The following is a 19162-nucleotide window of genomic DNA, read 5'->3' on the forward strand; positions in this document are numbered from 1 at the left end:
GCAGTGGGGAGCCCCTGTAGCCCATACTGGAACAGATAAGTGACTTGATAACATCTGTTTTCAGATCATTAATAAGATGGTAGGTGTTTATGGTAAATTAGAGGAGACACCACTTTGGAAGCTACTGTGATCATCCAGGGAGACAGAAGTGTTGCTAGTAGATATTTGGAAAGGAAAGAAAGGGAAAATATTTCTAAGAAAGAGCCAACAAAATTAGATTTTGGTTATAAAAAGACATAAGATGACTCGAGATTTCACGCTTCACACCTGAATGAGAAAACGATTGGTCATACTTTTTCGGGGGGTGGGGAGGGGAATGAGGAAAGCATACTTCCTTCAGGGTTTGTTAATGTTTAAGTGACTTGGTGATCTTCCGGAGACACGGGGCCTAATGGGAGATTTTCAGAAAGGATATTTTAGGCAGGGGGATTTCCTGGCACCCCCTAAATTCAGGCATCTACTTCCTTCTGTGTGTAAGTTGATATTTGGTTTCCTTCTTCCCTCAAAATCCCCTTCAAATTTCCACCACCAATGCTTATTACGTCTTGCTTTTTTTGGTTGCAGTAAAGATGGTGATGTCCATGTAAGTAGAATTAACTGCTCTATCCTTAAATAATCTAAAGCGATATGACTTTTTATTAGAGTTAATAGAAATGTACAAATGTGATCAGATGTGTATAAGCAGTTCTCAGCCTTACAGAGCAGTGAGCTGAATCCATTCACTATAAATTGGCTGAGTTATCTTAGGGATGAAATAAGTGCCTTTCCTGCCAGCTTAATACTTCTTCAGGTACAGGTGGAACTAACATTTGTTAGCAATAGCTGTGGGAATTCTCATGGGCAGTGTAGGACTGTGAAGCTTACAGACAGAGAGATCTGAGTTGTAGGAGCTCTGAGCCTGATGCTGCAGGAAGGTTTGCATGCTTTTTGGTGAGCAGGACGGGCTCTTTGAGGTTTGCTTTCTGGCCACAGAGGTGTAATGAGACCGCCAGAAAGAGCTTCTATTCAGTTAAGTGAGCTCTAACAACATGGAAAATAATACAAAGTCTTCCTTTCAAATGTCCTTTCAGACTACTTTTATATTCCACTAGACTTCACAGTCTTTAAAGTATTCTATTTTACAGATGAAAATGAGACGGATTTAGCAACGGGTTTTCCCATCTGTAGAACAAGAGGCCTGGGCTATATGATGCCTTAAACATGTTCCAGCTACCGCAAGGGCCACGGTCACACCACTCTCCAGGGCCAAAGCTCACACCTCCCAACTCCTGGTGGTGTTACACACCCTCCTGGGGAGCCTCTCCTTCTTGTCCTGTGCTCTGTTACAGCTGGCATCTCTGTGCCGGCACTGCATGGTGATCCATATGGCAGGAATTATCTGTATCATCTCATTTCATCCTTATCAGAATCCTAAAGGGGACATACTGTTTGTTTCTTTATTGCACAGGAGAGGAAACCTAGGTAGGGAACGGGGCCGGGGGGGGGGGGGGGTTGTGATAAGGTAACTTCCCAAAGGCAAATGGTGTGAACCCAGGCAGTCAGGCTCTTAAGTCCATGCTTTTAGGCACCACACTGTTCCTTTTTCGGAGGGGAGCTGATTGAAGGATTTACATTTTATAGAGTGGAGAGGATAATTTGAAACTGCCTCCCTGAACGTATCCATCCATCCATCCATCCACCCACCATCTATCCCTCCATGTGTCCAATATCTGTTCTTCTAGAGGAGCCACCTGTGCTCCATGTGTTATGTCAGATGCTGTGGTTGAGAGGTGAGTGATATCTAGCCTTTACCCTCCAAAGATGCACAGTCTGAGGGCTCATGAGGCACGTCTTTTCAGTCTAGAAAGTGTTTGATGACATACTAGACGTTGACCGTACTGGATCAGTGAGCAAGAATCTGTAACAGAACACACGGAGCACCCGCATCCGGGTCACCTGGGGTGACGGGGCCCAGCAATCTGCATTTTTAACACATACCCCTGGTGATCCTCATGCACGTTAATATTTGAGAAGCTCTTCCATGGAACATTTCTAAGGAACTAGAAAACTCGGTTTCATGCCGCTGGGAAATGCCCAGCCCAGTTGCAGAGGCAGGCACAGGAACACGCAGAATCTGGAACCATCAGGTGTGTTTCTCAGCTGCATGGAGATACACAGGGCTGCTTGGAGGTGCTTCAGGAGCCAATCTCCAAGTGTGGGAGGCAGGACGGACCTGAGGAGGCCTGGGAGAAGCTCTGGGCTTCCCAATTTTGAGTCAAGAGAACAACTGCTTATCTTCCTGAAGGATATTGGTCTGTTGCTTACAATTTAATTTGGGGAAAGGCTTCCATTGCCTACTTTGAGGCCACATCTAACAAGTTATGTGAGCTGGATTAAACCTAACAACTGAAGAAGCCCCAAGCAGAAAGGGAAGTCATGTGTGACTCAGGTCTCACTTAACTGAGTGAGAAAGGAGTGTTGACAAAATTGGGGGGGCGGGGGGAGGAGGAGAGGAATTGAACACTTCCAGTTTTTAGAGTATATTAGGTTACTAATTAGAACATAGGCATTCCTTTGCCTTAGAAAATATCATTTTTAAATGGCAGCATAGATGAACATTAATTTGCTTTAATGTGCTTTTTAGTAGATATTCATAATGCATTGAAATTTTATTATCCAAATGCTACCATGACCATTTTCTGGGTAGTCTATATATTTGTACGTGTTTTCTCAAATTTCTTTGGGTTAGTTGTTGGGGCAAAGTAGAGATGCAGGAAGGTATATGAATTAACAAAGGAAAGAATATCTAATAGGATAAAGTAGCATTGCAGTTCTTAACCCATCCTTTTAAAAAAATTTTTTTTTAATATTTGTTTATATTTGAGAGAGAGAGACAGCGACAGAGAGAGACAGCACAAATGGGGAAGGGGCTGAGAGAGATGGAGACAGAATCCGAAGCAGGCTCCAGACTCCCAGCTGTCAGCACAGAGCCCGACGCAGGGCTTGAACCCACGAGCAACAAGATCATGATTTGAGCCGAAGTCGGACGCTTAACTGACTGAGCCACCCAGGCACCTTCCCTCTATAGCCAGCAGGGAGCACTTGCTACAGGAAGGCTGGGAGTAAGGCCTCTAGACTGGCAGGTCCGTGACAGGTGCCGTCCCCTACTCTACTTATTATCAGGGCCTCCCCACAGTATAGCTGCACCAGATGTTTTGCAGACACTGTTAAGTCAGACGTCTTTTACAATTAAAACATTTTTAGGTTTTAGAAAGGTGGTATTAACTCTTTCCTCTATGTATGTTACAAAGCACCCACTTAGTTTGGGGGACCGCCCCATATTCAAGCTCATGAATATTTTTGATACAACATGATAATGAATATTTGAAGTGAGAAGAATAAAAACAAATCCTCATGTCAATTCAGATCAGGATTTACAGCTATGCGACGTTGCTACTATCTTGGGTAATATCTTTTGGCTTTCTGAATTGAGGATAAGGGATGTGGTGCCTGTATGTAGTCTGAATGTGAGCAGGTAGGTCTGACCCAGGAGAAGAGAGAATTCTCTCCCCTTGGAGCTCAAGGAAGGTGGTCGGCTTGCCTTTTCAAGCTCATAACGAAGTTGGGAGCTCTTCATCTATTTGGAGAAGATGAGTCTAAATATTACTCTTTTCTGGACTAAATATTACATTTCTTTTTTTTTTTTTCCAGAGCCTCTTCCATTTCCAACACTAAACTGCACATTCACTGCTGAAAACATTATAGTCCACTGCAGGATCCCGGAAACCTACAGCAGCCATATAAACCTTATAAAGTACTCCTGGAATTGCTTCTCGGAACAGTGTCAAAATAGCACCAATTCATCTGAAGTTTCTATTAAGAGGGAAAGTGATCTCTCACAGGAAATACAGTGTATCATCAGTAATCCGTTGTCCAAACAGGCATCATCACTGGTTTTAGCAACCTGTGTCCCAGGTGAGTACATATCCAAATGTGTCACGGCAGAGATACCATAGACAAGTGTGGTCCAGGGACCGCTGGTGGTTTGTGAGTTTCAAACCACAGATGTAGTGGCTGACCTACATTTCACAAATCTGGTGCGTAAAAGAAGTCACAGTTTTCACAGACACTCCATTATAACATAAAGCTAACATTTCATAGCCCTTTCTGTGTCCGGCATCATTCTAATACATTTGTTAATTAATTCAGTCCTCACACAACTGCGTGAGTTGGCTACGAGTGACGGTCTTGATTTTCTGGGGAGAAGCCAAGACAAAGGGAGTTTAGTTTGATTGCCTAAGGTCAACAGCTAGTAAGGGACAGAGGCTGGTTTTGCAATCAGGCCATCTGGCTCCGGAGCCCATGCTCTTAACTATTCACAACACCACTCCATAATTTCTTAATAACCATCGGGTTCTTGAGGGTTGCATGTGTGCCGCAAAGAGTGTGCATTTGGTACGTTTGTCTAGGCTCACGCTCCGTGAGTAGCATGACAGTGTGCCTTCCTTGGCTGTGCTCCTTTTATTTTGTTTAACATGTACATTTGTAATTTGCAATTTTTATTTTCAGTTTTTGACAATATATCCCCAGTTCACAGACAAAAGGATCAGTGATTTGAAAGTGGTTCATTAAAACATAAAAGAAGAGATGAGAATAGTAACCACTCTAATTCAGAATAATATCATAATTATAGATAGTGAACAGGATTCTAGGGCAGATACAGAATATGAGCTTCCTTGGGTTAGGAGAGGGTGATTCTGTGAATCGATTTTTTTTTTTTGAATAAACAATTGAAACAGAAAAAGGCAGTTCGTACACCTAATGAATATAAAAAACTTGAATTAGATTTGATTATTGAGCCATTCTCCCTGAGTCTGCCACGTATTATCCTTCTTGAAATCTTTCAAATAATGGCATGGAGGTGTTAAGGTAACTATATCATTTTCAGACAAAGCAGCATGACTTCCTGGGTAAAACCAACAAATACTTCCAGACAAAGTGTAAAATGAGGTCCAGTTCATCACTGATGGTTTTGGTCCCTGAGGACAGAGAAAAGACCAAACCCACAGAAGTGCCACTCAAAGCGGCACCGTTTGTACAAGTCGCATGATTGTCCAGAAGATTTGAAAGCCAGCTGCAAAATCAATGACTTTGTTATGCTTGGAGCAAACGTTTCTCTATTACTCCCACCTAGTGGGTGTCGCGTGATATCCCAGCCGTAGAGTGTGGAAATGCAATCTGCGTGTTAGCACATAGTTGCCTTGTTGTGGGAACAGAAAACAAAACCAGTGTGCTTTTCTGGCTTTGGCGTGTGTGTAAGGCACATAACCAACAAGAGAAGGAAAGGATTTTATGCGGAATGAACAAACAATTTGAAATCTGGAAAAGCTTCGCGTGTCCCAAGAGGCAAATACTTCGAAGGAAATAATTTCTGAATAAGATCCTCTATAGGATGATATGGAATACTTTAATTAAGAGAATTTCCAGCATTTCGCCCTTGCATAGGTTTTCATTTAACCTTTCTCATTAGAATTGAATGCCCAAATAAGATGCCCTTCCCTGTAGATACCTCCAGAAAAGATTGTCACCAGTTCGTCCCTCTCATTGATATGGTATAATGTTGTTGATTTGCAAACAAACCCTTTTTGTTATTAGATAATGGTGATTCACTCATCTTTCTTTTACATTTCCTCCCAAACTGATAGTTCACACCACATTATAGAGTTTGAAAGTTTGAGAAACATTGCCAGATAGTTCTTAGGTCATTTAGATCCTGGAGTAGTGCTGACATCGGAGACCTATATCTGGAGTCCCTCAAAGCAAATGTTGAAGAACCCTTTTCTTTCCCCCCCATTTCTAACCTAATGATCTTAATGGTTCTTTTCAACAATAAATGTCTCTCTCTCTCTCTCTCTCTCTCTCTCTCTTTTATACCATGGATGAGTTTTGAATACTTTTCTCTAGAGTTGCATGTATCGTAACAGATAGAAATTCATGTGCGTCTAATGGTTACATAGTCTTTCTTTTTTAAGTGCTGATTTTTTAAATCTAGACTTTTAACACTTGGTGGATGAAATGTAACTCAAACTGACCAGCCTGTCACCCTTCGAAGACCCCCCCTAGTTGACCATCTTATTTGTTGCTCACAGCCACTGTTCTAGACTGGCTGGACAGGAGTTGTTGTTTACCTTTTGAGAGTGAGGAGACAGGTTCAACCGGTGGGGTGACTTCCCCAAGTTCACTTATGTAATGGAGATAGAATTAAAATTTAGATCTTTGAATTCTGGAAGTTGTTTGTTTCGTTTTCTTCCCATGACATCATCCTGATTCTGTGTCTTAAAATAAGTCAAATTAAGAAAAATATTTGACCCCTTAACAGGGATTGGCTGGCAAAAACCATACCATGTGGAATGATAGTACAGACTATGGGGGGTCTATAGGACCAGGGATGAGGTTTCTTCAATAAGTAAATTATAGGGGCACCTGGGTGGCTCAGTCATTTAAGTGTCTGACTTCGGCTCAGGCCATGATCTCAAGGTTCGTGGGTTCAAGACCCGCGTCAGGCTGTGTGCTGACAGCTCAGAGCCTAGAGCCTGCTTTAGATTCTGTGTTTCCCTCTCTGTCTCTGCCCCTCCCCTGCTCATGCTCTGTCTCAAAAACAAACATTAAAAAGAATTTTAAAAAAATAAGTAAATTATAAGGGGAAGAAAAACAGGGGTGATGGGGAGCTTAGAGATTAACGACATTTAAAAAGCCTATAATTAATTACAATATATGCACCTTGTTTGATTCTGATTCAAACAGAAGAAAGTGAAAAAAAATGGGAGATTTAAGTGGTGACTGCATATTTGATTATATTAAGTGCTTAATTATTTTTTTAGGTACGATAAAGACATGGTTATGTTTTACAAATAATCCGTATCTTTTGGAAATATATACTAAAATGTTTATGACTTAAAAATTGTGCTCTCTGGAGTCAAACAGGGTCTCTACCTGCGTCGCAGTGAGTGGGAATGGAGAAGGATAGAGCCCAGTCCTTCCCTTTATTTATTTTTAAAAATACTTATTTGTTTTTGGGAGAGCACACGTGGGGGAGGGGTAGAGAGAGGGGGACAGAGGATCCGAAGTGAGCTCTGTGCTGACAAGCTGACAGCAGCGAGCCCGATGCAGGGCTCGAACTCGAGAACCTCGAGATCATGACCTGAGCCAAAGTCAGGCGCTCAGCCAACTGAGCCACCCACACGCCCCTCCGTCCTTCCTTCTAAAGACCCACCCAGTGTGGCATGCATCACTTCCAGTGCCACCCGCTTGGCCAGACAGAGTTCACAGCCACAGCTGCTGGGGGAGGCTAGGAAAGGTCCTCCTTAGCTGGTGGCCATGAACCCATTTAAAACACAAGGGCTCTATTACCAAAAGAAAATGGGGAGATGGGTGTTGGGAACCGATCGATGCTTCTACCACAATGGCTATAACCTATATCATTTTGAAACAGAGACAAAATCAGAAAAATGTAAAGACTGCTATAAGTAGTAAATATAAGTAGATGTTTTTGCTTTTTTGCACCTCACTGGGCATCTCATGTCCTCCTTGGGGAATATGCAGCTAATTTAGAAATTCTGGGCCTCAGCCAGAGGACACGGTGTCTCAGAAGACCGTGATAGTGGCAGACATTGGGAGAAGTGGTTCAGGTTAGGGTACATTTTGAAAATATAGCCACAAGGAATTCCTAATGGTTTGAGTGGGGGAGAAGGTTCTCTAATAAGAAATGTGCAGATGACTCCTAGCTTTCTAGCTCAAGCCCCTGGAGGAGCAGTGGTGCCATTTACTGAGACTGGAGAGTGGAACAGCAGGTGTAGGGAGGAAATAAGTTTGGTTTGGGACATGTTTCAGGTGCCTGTTAGATTTCAAATGGAGGCGTCAGATAAGGCGCTTCGACTTGTGAGTCTAGGTTTCTGGTGAATAGTTAGCATTGGAGAAATACGTTCGGGCATAATCAGTGCATAGTTGGCATTTAAAGCCATGGGACCAGATGAGATCACCTACTGAGCAGATATGACAGAGCACTGGACTAGGACCGAGTCTCAGGGACTCTGGCATTTAGAGGCTGTTGAGAGGAAGAGGGTCCAGCAAAGGAGACTAAAAAGGACCACCAGGGAGCCAGGAATTGTGGCATCCCAGGAGCCAGGTGAAGAGGGCTTTAGCATCTGTCCGTGCAGCGGACAGGTCACAAAGGATGAGCAGAATTAAGAACTTGTATTACTGTCATTGTCGTCTGCCCTGAGTATCTGCTGTCCTGGAGTGGTGGCAGGATCTGGCATCATCCATGGGAGAAAGGTTTTTGGAAGGGACTGGGTCAAGTAGCCTTATATTTAGCTGTTCAAAAAAAAATTTTTTTTTAAGTATCAAGTGGCTTAAAAATATAGATGACTTCTTTTACATTAAAAAACAAAAATCCGGGGCGCCTGGGTGGCGCAGTCGGTTAAGCGTCCGACTTCAGCCAGGTCACGATCTCGCGGTCCGTGAGTTCGAGCCCCGCGTCAGGCTCTGGGCTGATGGCTCGGAGCCTGGAGCCTGTTTCCCATTCTGTGTCTCCCTCTCTCTCTGCCCCTCCCCCGTTCATGCTCTGTCTCTCTCTGTCCCAAAAAATAAATAAAAAACATTGAAAAAAAAAAAATTAAAAAAAAAAAAAAAACAAAAATCCAAGATAGGCAGCCCTGGGCATATTGCTGCTTGATGAAGTTGTCAGAGACCCAGGAACAGCCCAGCTCCTTCCGCCTTCCCCACTATTTCAGGCAGGAAGATCCAGAAAGGAGTCGAGGCTTGGGAAAAATACCACACAGCCCTTCCTATATCTCATTGGCCAACACTTAGTCACGGGGTCAAACCTGGCTGCTTTCTTGCAGCTAGAAATTAATCTTTTAGTTGAGTGATAGTATGGCCAGCTGAAAATCTGAATTCTGTTACTAAAGAGGGGAGAATGAATATGTGGGGTAACTGGGGGGTAACAGTTTCTGGCCGGGGGGCCTCTCAAGTCAAACCAATAAGTGACTTCCTGTTTGTGGTAACCCATCTGTGTTCCTACTATGAGGAAAGGGTGTGGGCTCGCGTTCTCCGTCTCTGTATTCACTCGCTTTCTCCCTCCACTCCCTGCTCCCTTACCATTTGTGGGTGCTGTCAGCGACCCCAACCTTCCCTTCGCAGTGCTTTGTCATCATTTTGTCGTATCCTTAAATATTCTGCCTTTTGATTTTTAGTAGCTGGATAGGGTCCGCCTTGTAAACACCATACTGTTCAGTTGAGGACACTTGGGTTGTTTTTGCTTTTTGATACTATAAGGAAAGCTGCGGTAAATATCTTTGTGCCTTTTTTGGAGGGAGAGGAGGGGCACATCACTGATGGTTTCTGTAGGTTAGCATCTTAGAAATGGAATGGCGGGGTCAAAGGATGTTAGTAGAGATACCGGTAACATCTACTCAATGGGTTGACGATAATAGCTAATAGCTAATAGTGCTCACAACTGCCCTATGAGATAGGCATACTCCTCAATCCCTTTACCGTCACCCCTCGAGGAAACTGAGGCACCAAAAGGTTAATACTGAGTACTCTCTCAATATTGTAATGGTTCAGGGAGACCGTGGGCGTGTCACTGAGTAAAGTGTCTGGCTGCTTTATGATGAACATTTTTACTTAAGGCCCGTGAGGCACTACAGCCAAATTGCCTTGCCAAACGTATAATGCTGAGTTCAGCTTCCATAGGCAATGTGGGGTGGCCGAAAACACAACTTCTGGTGCATCGTTTGCATCTTTTAATAAATAACACTGGGCCTGCAGTGTGTCAGCTTTGTGCGTGTAAGTTTATTTAGAAACGCAGTCGAGTCTCTTTATTTCCGGTAGTTCTGTTTTATAAAGTCACTGTGAATATGGAATTAGTGAATGCTGAATGTTGCTTCTGGGAAATGCAGGGGTAGGTTTCCTGCAAGCTTCTGGTGACACATTTTTGCAAGAAATCAACAAATAGTCTTGTTTTGTGTGTGTTTCTATTTAAAGACCCCTGGTTTAATATATATTGTTGACTCATTAACTTTGGACTCACGGCCAGCAGCACTATGACTTAGGCCTAAATGAAGCTTATCTAACACACACATTTTCTCTGGAAGGCACATCCCAGCCTTCTGGTAGCACTTCAGCATTATGTTCAGGGCCATTTTAGACAGTAAGATAGCCAAAACAAAACAAAAAAAAACCCCACAAAAATGTGAAAAGAATGGCACTGAACAGACCAGGAGTAGGACACTTGTTTACAGTAGGAGAGAGGAAACAAGAAGGCAGAGCGCGGCCTTGTTCGGCCTCAGCCGGGGAGGCGCGCGCCTGGAAACCCGATTTTTCACCATTCTGCTGCTCCAGGGACCGTGAACGTGCCGTGAGTATTGATTTGGGGACTGCAGATACATTTTAGCAAGTAGGTAGGTTGCTGCTATGGAATCTGCAAATAAGGAGAATCAACTGTATCTCTGTTTTCATCAGTCCAACTAATTATATTTCTTTTTTTACAGATAATTCAAGGCACAGTTTTGTGATTATAGCAGCAGTGTTATTTGTGGTGATACTGGCAATGTTTGTATTGCTGTATAGAAGAGGTATGTATACCTTCTCTTAAAAAAAAGTGTTAGGCACCTGGGTGTCTCAGTCAGTTAAACATCTTGATTTTGGCTCAGGTCGTGATCTCCCTGTTTGTGAAATCGAGCCCGAGTCAGGCTTCCTGAGCCTTCCTTAGTCTCCCTAGAGATTGTGGGCCAACCTAGAAGGCAGACTATATGCTCTGGAGAACTGGTGACCTGTTCACATCCTGTTCTTTCCTGGTGACCAGAAACCCTTCCTTCCTCAAGTCCCAGAGGGCACGGACCAGGTTGTAAATGTGAAGAGTAGGTGTTCTTGAAGCCCCGACACCTGCCATATCAGCCTTTGCCAGAAAGGCTATTTGCAAGACTGATTTGCGACTCCCTCGGGGAGTGCTAAGGAGGAAGCTTTCAGCCAGGGGATGGCATGTGGGATCCATGCCATTTCACATTCATGTCACGGACCAGGTTTGTCAGCTTAGGTGTCGGGTTCCCTAGACTTGCACTGTTCAGTGCAGCAGGCGTTAGCCACACGTAGTGGTTTAAATATCAAATTTCATTAATTACATTTAATTTAAATGCCTTTCTTCATTTGCACTATCCACACGTTAAGGGCTCGGTATCTACGCAGAGCTAGTGGCTACCGTAATCAGGCCAGGTAGAGAATTCCATCATTACAGTAAGTTCCATCAGTCAGTGCTGACCTATACTATTATTGTGTATTGCCATTAGAGTATGATTTCCCAGGGATACTGTTTCCATGTTACAGGCCGCAAATACCACGAAGATCCCTAGGTAACAGATTACTAGTCAGTAGATTCTCCTCTAAATAAGAGATAAAAATCAGCTCAAGAAAGTTTTGAGGCTTTGTCACCAATGAGTAAAATACCTGGGGAGCTCCAGTGTGCTCTTAAGAAGGTTATTTTTAATCCCCAATAGCAGCACTGTTGCTAACGTCCCTTTCACAGATTGGTCCCCCAGAAACTAAAATCAGTTTCCACTGAGAGTTGTGGTGGGTCTGTCACCAGAATTCCTGAACCAGCGAAAGATGGTACTAAGTGCCCATATAATCCCAAAGCAGTTGGTTGATTTAACTTAAAAAAAAAAAAAAAAAAAAAAAAAAAATTCATTCAGTGGAGAGAGACTGACTCCCACGGTCAGTGCCAATAGCACTGAATAACCTGAAAAAAAAAACTGTCTTGAAAAAATACTTCAGCTGGCTTCACCACCCTGAAGCCATACATTGGAAAGGGTGGGGCATTTGGCGTGGAGCCTTCTCAGGGGGCCGTGTGAACGTAAGCAGCTCCGGGGGTGGGTTGTAGGTGACAAACCCCATGACAAGTTCAGTCAAGCCTGTGAACTCTGCTGCTGGGCCACTGGCATGGCTCCAGATGAGGGCTCATTCCTTTTATGGAAGGAGGATGCCTTTTATGGATATGCATGTGTGTGGAAGCCGCATCTTTAAATTTTTTTTTTTTTTTTTTTTTCTCAACATTTTTTAATTTATTTTTGGGACAGAGAGAGACAGAGCATGAACGGGGGAGGGGCAGAGAGAGAGGGAGACACAGAATCGGAAACAGGCTCCAGGCTCCGAGCCATCAGCCCAGAGCCCGACGCGGGGCTCGAACTCACGGACCATGAGATCGTGACCTGGCTGAAGTCGGACGCTTAACCGACTGCGCCACCCAGGCGCCCCTGGAAGCCGCATCTTAATGTCCGAAGCTGTGCTGTCCAAAATGGTAGCCATGAGCCACATGCGGCTGTTGAACCCTTAAAACGTGGCAGTCCAAAGCGAGATGTGCTGTAAATATAGAACACACCCTGGATTTACAAGACTTCGTATTGAAAAAGGAATGTAAAACAGCTCATTAGTAATGTTTGTGTTGGTTACACGCGAAAACGATAATATTTTTCATGTGTTGAGCTACTCAGTAAGATACGCTTTGAAAACTAATTTTACCCAGTTCTTTTTACTTTGTAATGCGGCTACTGAAGTGTTTAGATGACTTGTGTGGCTCACATATCCCTGGGCGGTGCTGGCCCACACCATTCTGGTCTCCCTTTCCTCTGTAGCCTTGTGCGTGAGCCGCTGTAGAGATACTCATTTTGTTGACAGTTTGGGAGTTTGTTTTTCTATCGTCTGATGACCAATTTCGGAACAACTCTCTGGATGACCTCTGTAGTTAGTTCGAGGTAAGCATTTAGGAGAGCAGCTCGACAGGGCTGTGGTTTAGTTTTCCAGATTCCGGTCGTAACTGCAGATTTCAGCTTGTCTTTTCAGTTTTGTAACTGAGATGGAAATTTCTTCATTTGTAGATTTTCTGAAACGTGGTGGAGAAAGAGACAGAACCGAGTAAGTACCCTGTAGACTGTGCGGGGGCGGGAATTGTGTATTGTGTGCCTGAACTGGAACAGCCCTGATATAGAGTGCCTTTTGCTTGGGAACCACGTGCTGTGTGCTGTCACTCGTCTTGAACGCTAGCATCAGCAGGGACATTAACCACAGTTCCTTAAGCACCACCGGACTAGGCGCTTTCCACCTGCCTCCCCCTCATGCCCTCTCAGTGGGCCTCGCACGGGGCTATCGTTACCACCTGCTTAGAGGCAGTGACGGTGGGAAGGCAGGTCCTATCACCAAGCGGTCGAGCTGGGATCCAAATCTGGGTCTTCAGACTCCAAGGGGTATACTGTTAGCCTCCTCCTCCCATCCCAGGAGACTTAGACTGAGGATGGGGTTCACTTTGGGAGCCAGGGTCAGGGCCGGGCCTGCATCATGAACAAAGGATGGGACCCAGACTTAGGTAACAGCAGCAGTGTTGCCTGAATCGCCACAAGGAGGCTCCAGAAGGGCCTCTGTCCCCTGCCAGGCCCCTGGCGCTCAGGGAGAGGGGCCCAGGAGCTGGGCTTTAGGGGGCAATGGAAGAGTCAACGCTCAGGGCCATAAAGGGTGGGATAGGGGCAGCACATGTCCATGGATAGAGGAAGATGGGGCTAGACCGGCAGGTGGGGCCAAGCCAAGATACTGAGAGAGAGTGGCCGAGAGTTTGTCACATTTGTTTCCGGGAAACCACTGAGGATTTCTGAGCAGAGCTACGCTTTGGGCACAGCCCTCTGCTGGCACGGCCGAGGGTGCGTTAACAGACACGAGGCTGGAGATGGGGACACTGGTCAGTGGGTAACGAAACAGTCCAGCTGAGCGGAGAGGGCCTGAACCAAGGTGGTCGTGGTGGAGATACGTGTGGAGGGCTGGGTGTGGGAGGAAGTGCGGAGGTCGTATCCATGGACGTTTCCACGGGGAGTGTAGGCCCCCCCCGGGGGTTCCCTTCCCTTCCAGCTCACCTGTCATGGGCCTCAGACAGGTCACTCAAACTCTCTGTGCCTCAGTTGTCTCGTGTGGAAAATGGGCATAACAAAGATAGAGAAGTCAGAGTAAGAGTGTAGGTGATAATAGCATAGAAATAACAACATATACACACAAGTCAATACAAATAAAATTCTTAGAACAAGTGACTGGCTCCAAATGGTAGTTAGTAAATGTCACCATGCCATCATGGTTATGAATTTTATTGTCGTTCAGGAAAGAAGCCATAAATGACAGGAATTCTGACCCCAGGAGCCGGTTGCACACCACCCCGTAGCAGAGGAACAAAACAGGGCTCTTGTTTGGGTGAGTCTGCGCTGTGGCTGGCTGAATTTGGGGTGTGGGCACCTTGGGTAGCAAGGCCTGGCACGTAACTGCGGAAGTAGCTGCAGGGGCCGGGGCTGGAGGCACAGATTGGGGCGCGTCTTCATCAGGACGGTGACTGATGCCCTGATGTCTGAGGTCAGCAAGAAAGACAAACTCAAGGCCCATGGGTGGCGGGTAGAGGCAGAGGAGCGGGGGTGGGGGAAACAAGTCGGGGGGGGGGGGGTGGGGAGGGAGAGCCAGGGTGGGCCCTGCCAGAGATCCTCGGGGAGCAGGCTGCATATGAAAGGTGAGGAGAGGCCAAGTGGGAGGACAGGTGGCTGAGACCTTGGGCTTTGTTAAGTGAGTTGATGACTTTGAAGAAAGCCACTGGGTCAGCGGTTGGGGTGGGATTTGGGGGAGGACCACTGTGCGGCTGTGGGCACCTGCGTGCATTAGGGCCCTCGGGCTCTGGAGTTTCCTTCCCTCCCAGCTGTCGGGCGGGGCATGCCCAGCTTACCAGGGAAGCCAGCTGTGGCATGAGGCCTGGGGCAGCTCTGTAAGCTGCGGGCTCAGGCTGGGCAGGGGCAGTGAGGCTGTGAGGGGTTGATGGGCCAGGAGGCCATGCGGAGAGGCCTGGAGAGGGGTTGAGCAATAATAGATGAGGTGAGGAGCAGGCGTGCCAGCAGGGACACGGGGGTGGGGGAGGAGGGCAAGGGGTTATGGTGCGAGATGGGTATCTCAGATTGGCAGCAGTAAGCAGAAGTGCCAGGGGAGGGCGAGAGTCTGGGTGGGCCTCTGCTGAGACCCAGCTAGTTATGGCGGAGGTGTGGCCACGAGAACAGTGACTGGGAATGTGGTTCAGGGAGGGCTTTTGGCCAGGGCCCCTGGAAGAGGTGATGGAGTGACCCAGAACTCATGCCTTTACCTGCTCCTTTATTCATTCAGCAAACTTGCACGGAGATCACTCGAGCAAGGTCAGGCTCTATGTTAGCTGATGGCTGGAGATCATGTATCCAGTGAGGCTAGACCTTGCGTGGGATTCAGAGAAGGTGTATGTTAGGGCTCCCACCTCCGAGAAGCTTGCGGCCACATGGGAGAGCATGAACGAGCATATACGCAGAAGGGCTTGGGCACGGGGTACTGGGCCAGAATGTGTGATGTGGATGGTCAGGGCTGGGCAATCAGCCAAGGGGAGGTGAAGAAGCCAGAATAATCATGAAGACTGAGGGGAGCAGGACGCGAGTTAGATCTTCAAGCCAGAGTGTGGTGGAAAAGGCATTCCAGCCCGGAGAAGCAGCGGAGGCAAAGACATGGAGGGGAGCTCGACCCTCGTGGTTTATTTGATGGAGAGATTGCCCTGCTTAGCATCAAGCTGAAGAAATGCAAAACAGGGAAGTCTGGGGCATTATGATAGAGTGGTATGGGAAGTGGGAGCCATTGTAGGTTCTTGAGCAGGAGAGTTTTGAAAAGCACGAAGAGCCGTGCTTTGGAATAATAAGCCTAGGATGGTAAAACTGACATCTGCAGAGAAACCCGCGGGTCGCGTAGGGGCTCGGAGTGGGAGCTCAGACTCATCAGTGTACTTCTGCTTACTATCCAAACTTTGTACTTTGTGTGTTTCCTACCTACTTAATAATAATTTTTAAGTTTAAAGAGCCCACTGTGGCTGCAAGGGGGGGGGGTCCCTAAACTCACTGAAGAGTTATCTATATGGTGGAGGAGCAGGGATCGGAAGAGGAGTGGGGGAGGGGACAAGCATAACCAGGCACAAATGCCAAATTCTCACATGTCCATGAGGACAGCATTGGAAAGAGCTAGACCCAATCAGAAAACATCACCCAGGTAGGTTTCAGATATCTGAGGGGCATAATATGACACTTCTTCCCCAGGCAGTTCGATTTAACAATTTCTGGGAGTGCCGCTAGACTCCATTTTTGGGTAAATGCCTGGAAAACAGATCACAGAGTCAAGCTAGAAAGGGAACAGAGAGTCCCGTTTCTCGGGGAAGAAAGAGTTGCGGGCGATGCCTCGGCCTGAAGGTGAGCTGGAGAGGCAGGCCTGATTCTTCGGCAGTAGATACAACAGGCGTGGGCGCGGGTGAGAAGGGCCCCCGGGGGAGAGGCCAGGGAGCAGCGGGCCCCTGGCCCTGCGTGGTGCTGCCCTAAGGAGCCTGTGCCTGCTGGGACAAGCTTGAGAAGCACCTCACTCTCTGTCCCCCTCAGAAACTCACAACACCTGTATTTCATAGTCTGTTAGATTCTTAGTAAGGAAAACTCGTATTTTGCTCCCCTTTCCCTACTCCCTGCGACCTGATTTTTTTTTTTTTTTTTATGATCTCTTGTTACCAGTGGAGTACAGATATTTGGGGAACTCTGGTCTGGTCTGGGCTGAGCCTGTCGGACCTGGTCTGGCCTAGTGAGGTACGGGCTGAGGCGGGCAAAAGGCAAGAACTGGAATGTCAGTGTGAAGGGGCGTGCCCAAGGGGGGCCACAGCTCTCCGTTTGGGCTCATTTCCTCTGAGCTAACCCAAGACGGTCTGTCATCACTACAGAGATGACTAAACAGGAAGAGAAGCCGAGGAGGGAAGAAAAACCATCCCCAGCGGACTCATACAAATACCTGCTAGAGGGAGTGACAGTTTAATAAGGCTTCTTCAGTCTCAGCTTTCTTATGGGGAAATTTCAATTCCATTTCAATTCACTTTCACAGGCTGAGTTGGTTTGAGGAGAGGGAACTGGTGAGGAGTGCTTTGCACTGAAGGTAGTACCTCAGGTGGACCTCCGGCTCCCATCCCAGGAGGGTACGAGACCAGCCTCCCTCCATCTCTGTTCCCTAGAGCCCTTGGTTTTGATGGGCTTATTATAAAAGGGCTACTCACATTAGAATAGGAGGGTAACTAAGACTCCCGCTCTGCATTTTACAAGTTACTAACATGAGACCTTTTCTTTTTTCTATAGCTCCAGCTGACTGGTGCTTCAAGATGGTTAAACCAAGTGTACAGTAACTAAGTTATTTAAGTAACGAAAAGCCATCTGGTTTACCATTGAAGTTTGACATCATTTTCAAGGAAATTGTGGAATCCTAACCTGAAGTGGTCCTTTGGCAGAGGGTTTTTTTGGGAACACTTGGTGGGGTGGGGGCGGGGGGGCTCAGTCGACTGAACTTCTGACTCTTGGTTTCGGCTCAGGCATGATGCCAGGGTCGTGGGATTGAGCCCTGTGTTGGGTCCATCCTGAGTGTGGAACCTGCTTGGGAGTCTCTCTCTCCTTCTGCCCCTTCCCCACTCACGCCTACTCTTTGCCCTCTCTCTTTCTCTCTCTCTCTGTCTCTCCAAAATAAAAAAAAGGGTTTTTTGGTTTGTTTTTTTTTTTTTGAAGAAACAACAACTAACAACCAGCCTCTGTAGCTGTCCTGTCCTTGCTACTGTTTTTGGCTCCACTACTGTGTATGACCACGGTCTCTCAATGTTTTATAAAGTTTATGTCAGGGATGTATATACTGTAAATAAATACGTAAGCGGTCGGTGGTCTGCAGGGACACTTGTCTCCTTAAGATCTCTGACCCACTCAGTACCTGGTGTTGGCTGTCGCTCGGGCAGGGAAACGGCAGAGAACTCTTAGAAACCGCAGGGTCCTGTGCAAGTACAGGAGAGCAGCCTCTTCTGAATACGGCGGAGGACGGCCCCAGCTGGCTGTGTCACTGTCCTCAGCCCCTAGCTCCGGAGCCCGCACTGCCCCTGGAACGCCGGTCACATGAGAGTCTTCAGCCTGAAAGAGGAAATAACGCTTCTTTACCCCAAGGCAAAGTGTGTGAAAGGCACCCCATGGGACAGCTCTGTCCGGGCCCCCCCACAACTGTCAATAAGAAGGAGGCACCTCCGAGCGGCAAAGCTTCTTCTCCAGGTGCGTGTCTGGTTAATCTTGTCAAACCCTTTATTCCGGGCCCGGCGGGGAGCCTGGGACTCCCAGAACATTCTTCACCCGGAACCTCCGTCTCTGTGTGTTCTGTTCAGCCCCTTCTGACCCCATCCCATCAGCACAATTCCTAGTGTTCCCTGCTGTGGATGTTCCCTGCACCTTTCTGTTCTCATGGAAACCTGACTCTCCTCGATGCTGCTCCTCTCGAGGCCCCTCAGGGGGCAAGAGTGAGGGGCCGAGTCCTCCTGGCTCCTGTCTGCTTCCAGCCCACGCCTCCTGCCCCAGTTCCGACACACTTTCCGGCACATCCCCACCACCAGACATCCCCTTTTCTAGTTCTCTCTGTTACCCCTCAACCTGTGAAGATTGTAGTGCTGGGTCCGGATCACTCGTTCCTAAGGCTCCTCCCTGCGGAATCTGACTGCGTTCAAAACCCCCCAGATCCGCTGCCCTGGCGTGGTCGGCCCCAAGCGCCTTGCCCTCTTCCTTTCCCAGCAGCCCCTGCCCTGGTCCTGCTCCTGACCTTCCTGCACCAACGTCCCCAGCCCCGCGCAGTCCCCGTTATAAGTGCACCTGCTCCGCTCTGTGCCTTGCACGTCTCTCCCTGAGCGCCCCACTCCACGGACCCCACAGCCCCGCAGGTGCTGCAAGCCGGTGACCCCACTGCCTGCCACCAGCACACGGCCGCTGCGGCTTCTCGTTCCCCTCACTGTACTGGGTGTCCATCTCCACTGTTCGTCATGACAGCGACTCGGCTACCGTCACTCTTTTACCGCCCCCACCCCTCCCAACCTGTCCTCCTCTGGCCAGATCCCCAACCGTGCGCAGTCACCTCTGCTGGCTCCCTCCCCGCCCCCACAGCTGCTGAGCGTCCCTGCAGGCAAATACGGCACTGGGCTGAGTAGTCATTGCAGGGACCGCAGACCCCCAGCAGGTCCCCAGTGTCTCTCACGTGGCCTCACTGGTGGCCCTGGTCGGCTCGC

At 47.3% G+C, this 19162-nt stretch overlaps 1 protein-coding gene and 1 long non-coding RNA gene across 4 annotated transcripts in view; one reads left to right on the top strand and one right to left on the bottom strand.

Moving 5' to 3' along the window:
• The window catches only part of CD58 (CD58 molecule), a 41195-nt gene extending 23361 nt beyond the window's left edge, over nucleotides 1–17834 (top strand). Inside the window, exons 3-7 of one of the 2 annotated variants that reach the window (XM_058716085.1) lie at nucleotides 3691–3954; nucleotides 10533–10616; nucleotides 12912–12948; nucleotides 14173–14262; nucleotides 17220–17834. In XM_058716085.1, the coding sequence (XP_058572068.1) occupies nucleotides 3691–3954; nucleotides 10533–10616; nucleotides 12912–12948; nucleotides 14173–14233 (446 nt within the window). In that variant the 3' untranslated portion in view covers nucleotides 14234–14262; nucleotides 17220–17834. The remainder of the gene's footprint in view (nucleotides 1–3690; nucleotides 3955–10532; nucleotides 10617–12911; nucleotides 12949–14172; nucleotides 14263–17219) is intronic. The other variant, XM_058716086.1, reaches the window with a different exon arrangement.
• LOC131504112 (uncharacterized) lies at nucleotides 13918–18188 on the bottom strand. Of its 2 annotated transcripts, none has more exons than XR_009257782.1 (4): nucleotides 17836–18188; nucleotides 15188–15290; nucleotides 14780–14895; nucleotides 13918–13983 (listed from the first exon to the last, which is right to left on the bottom strand). It is a non-coding gene; the product is annotated as an uncharacterized LOC131504112 (long non-coding RNA). The 2 variants fall into 2 exon arrangements; XR_009257781.1 differs by lacking the exon at nucleotides 13918–13983 and adding an exon at nucleotides 14262–14413.
• Nucleotides 18189–19162: the final 974 nt, after the last annotated feature.

The sequence above is a fragment of the Neofelis nebulosa genome, chromosome 2 (genome assembly GCF_028018385.1).
Source record: "Neofelis nebulosa isolate mNeoNeb1 chromosome 2, mNeoNeb1.pri, whole genome shotgun sequence".
NCBI classification, from domain to species: Eukaryota; Metazoa; Chordata; class Mammalia; order Carnivora; family Felidae; genus Neofelis; species Neofelis nebulosa.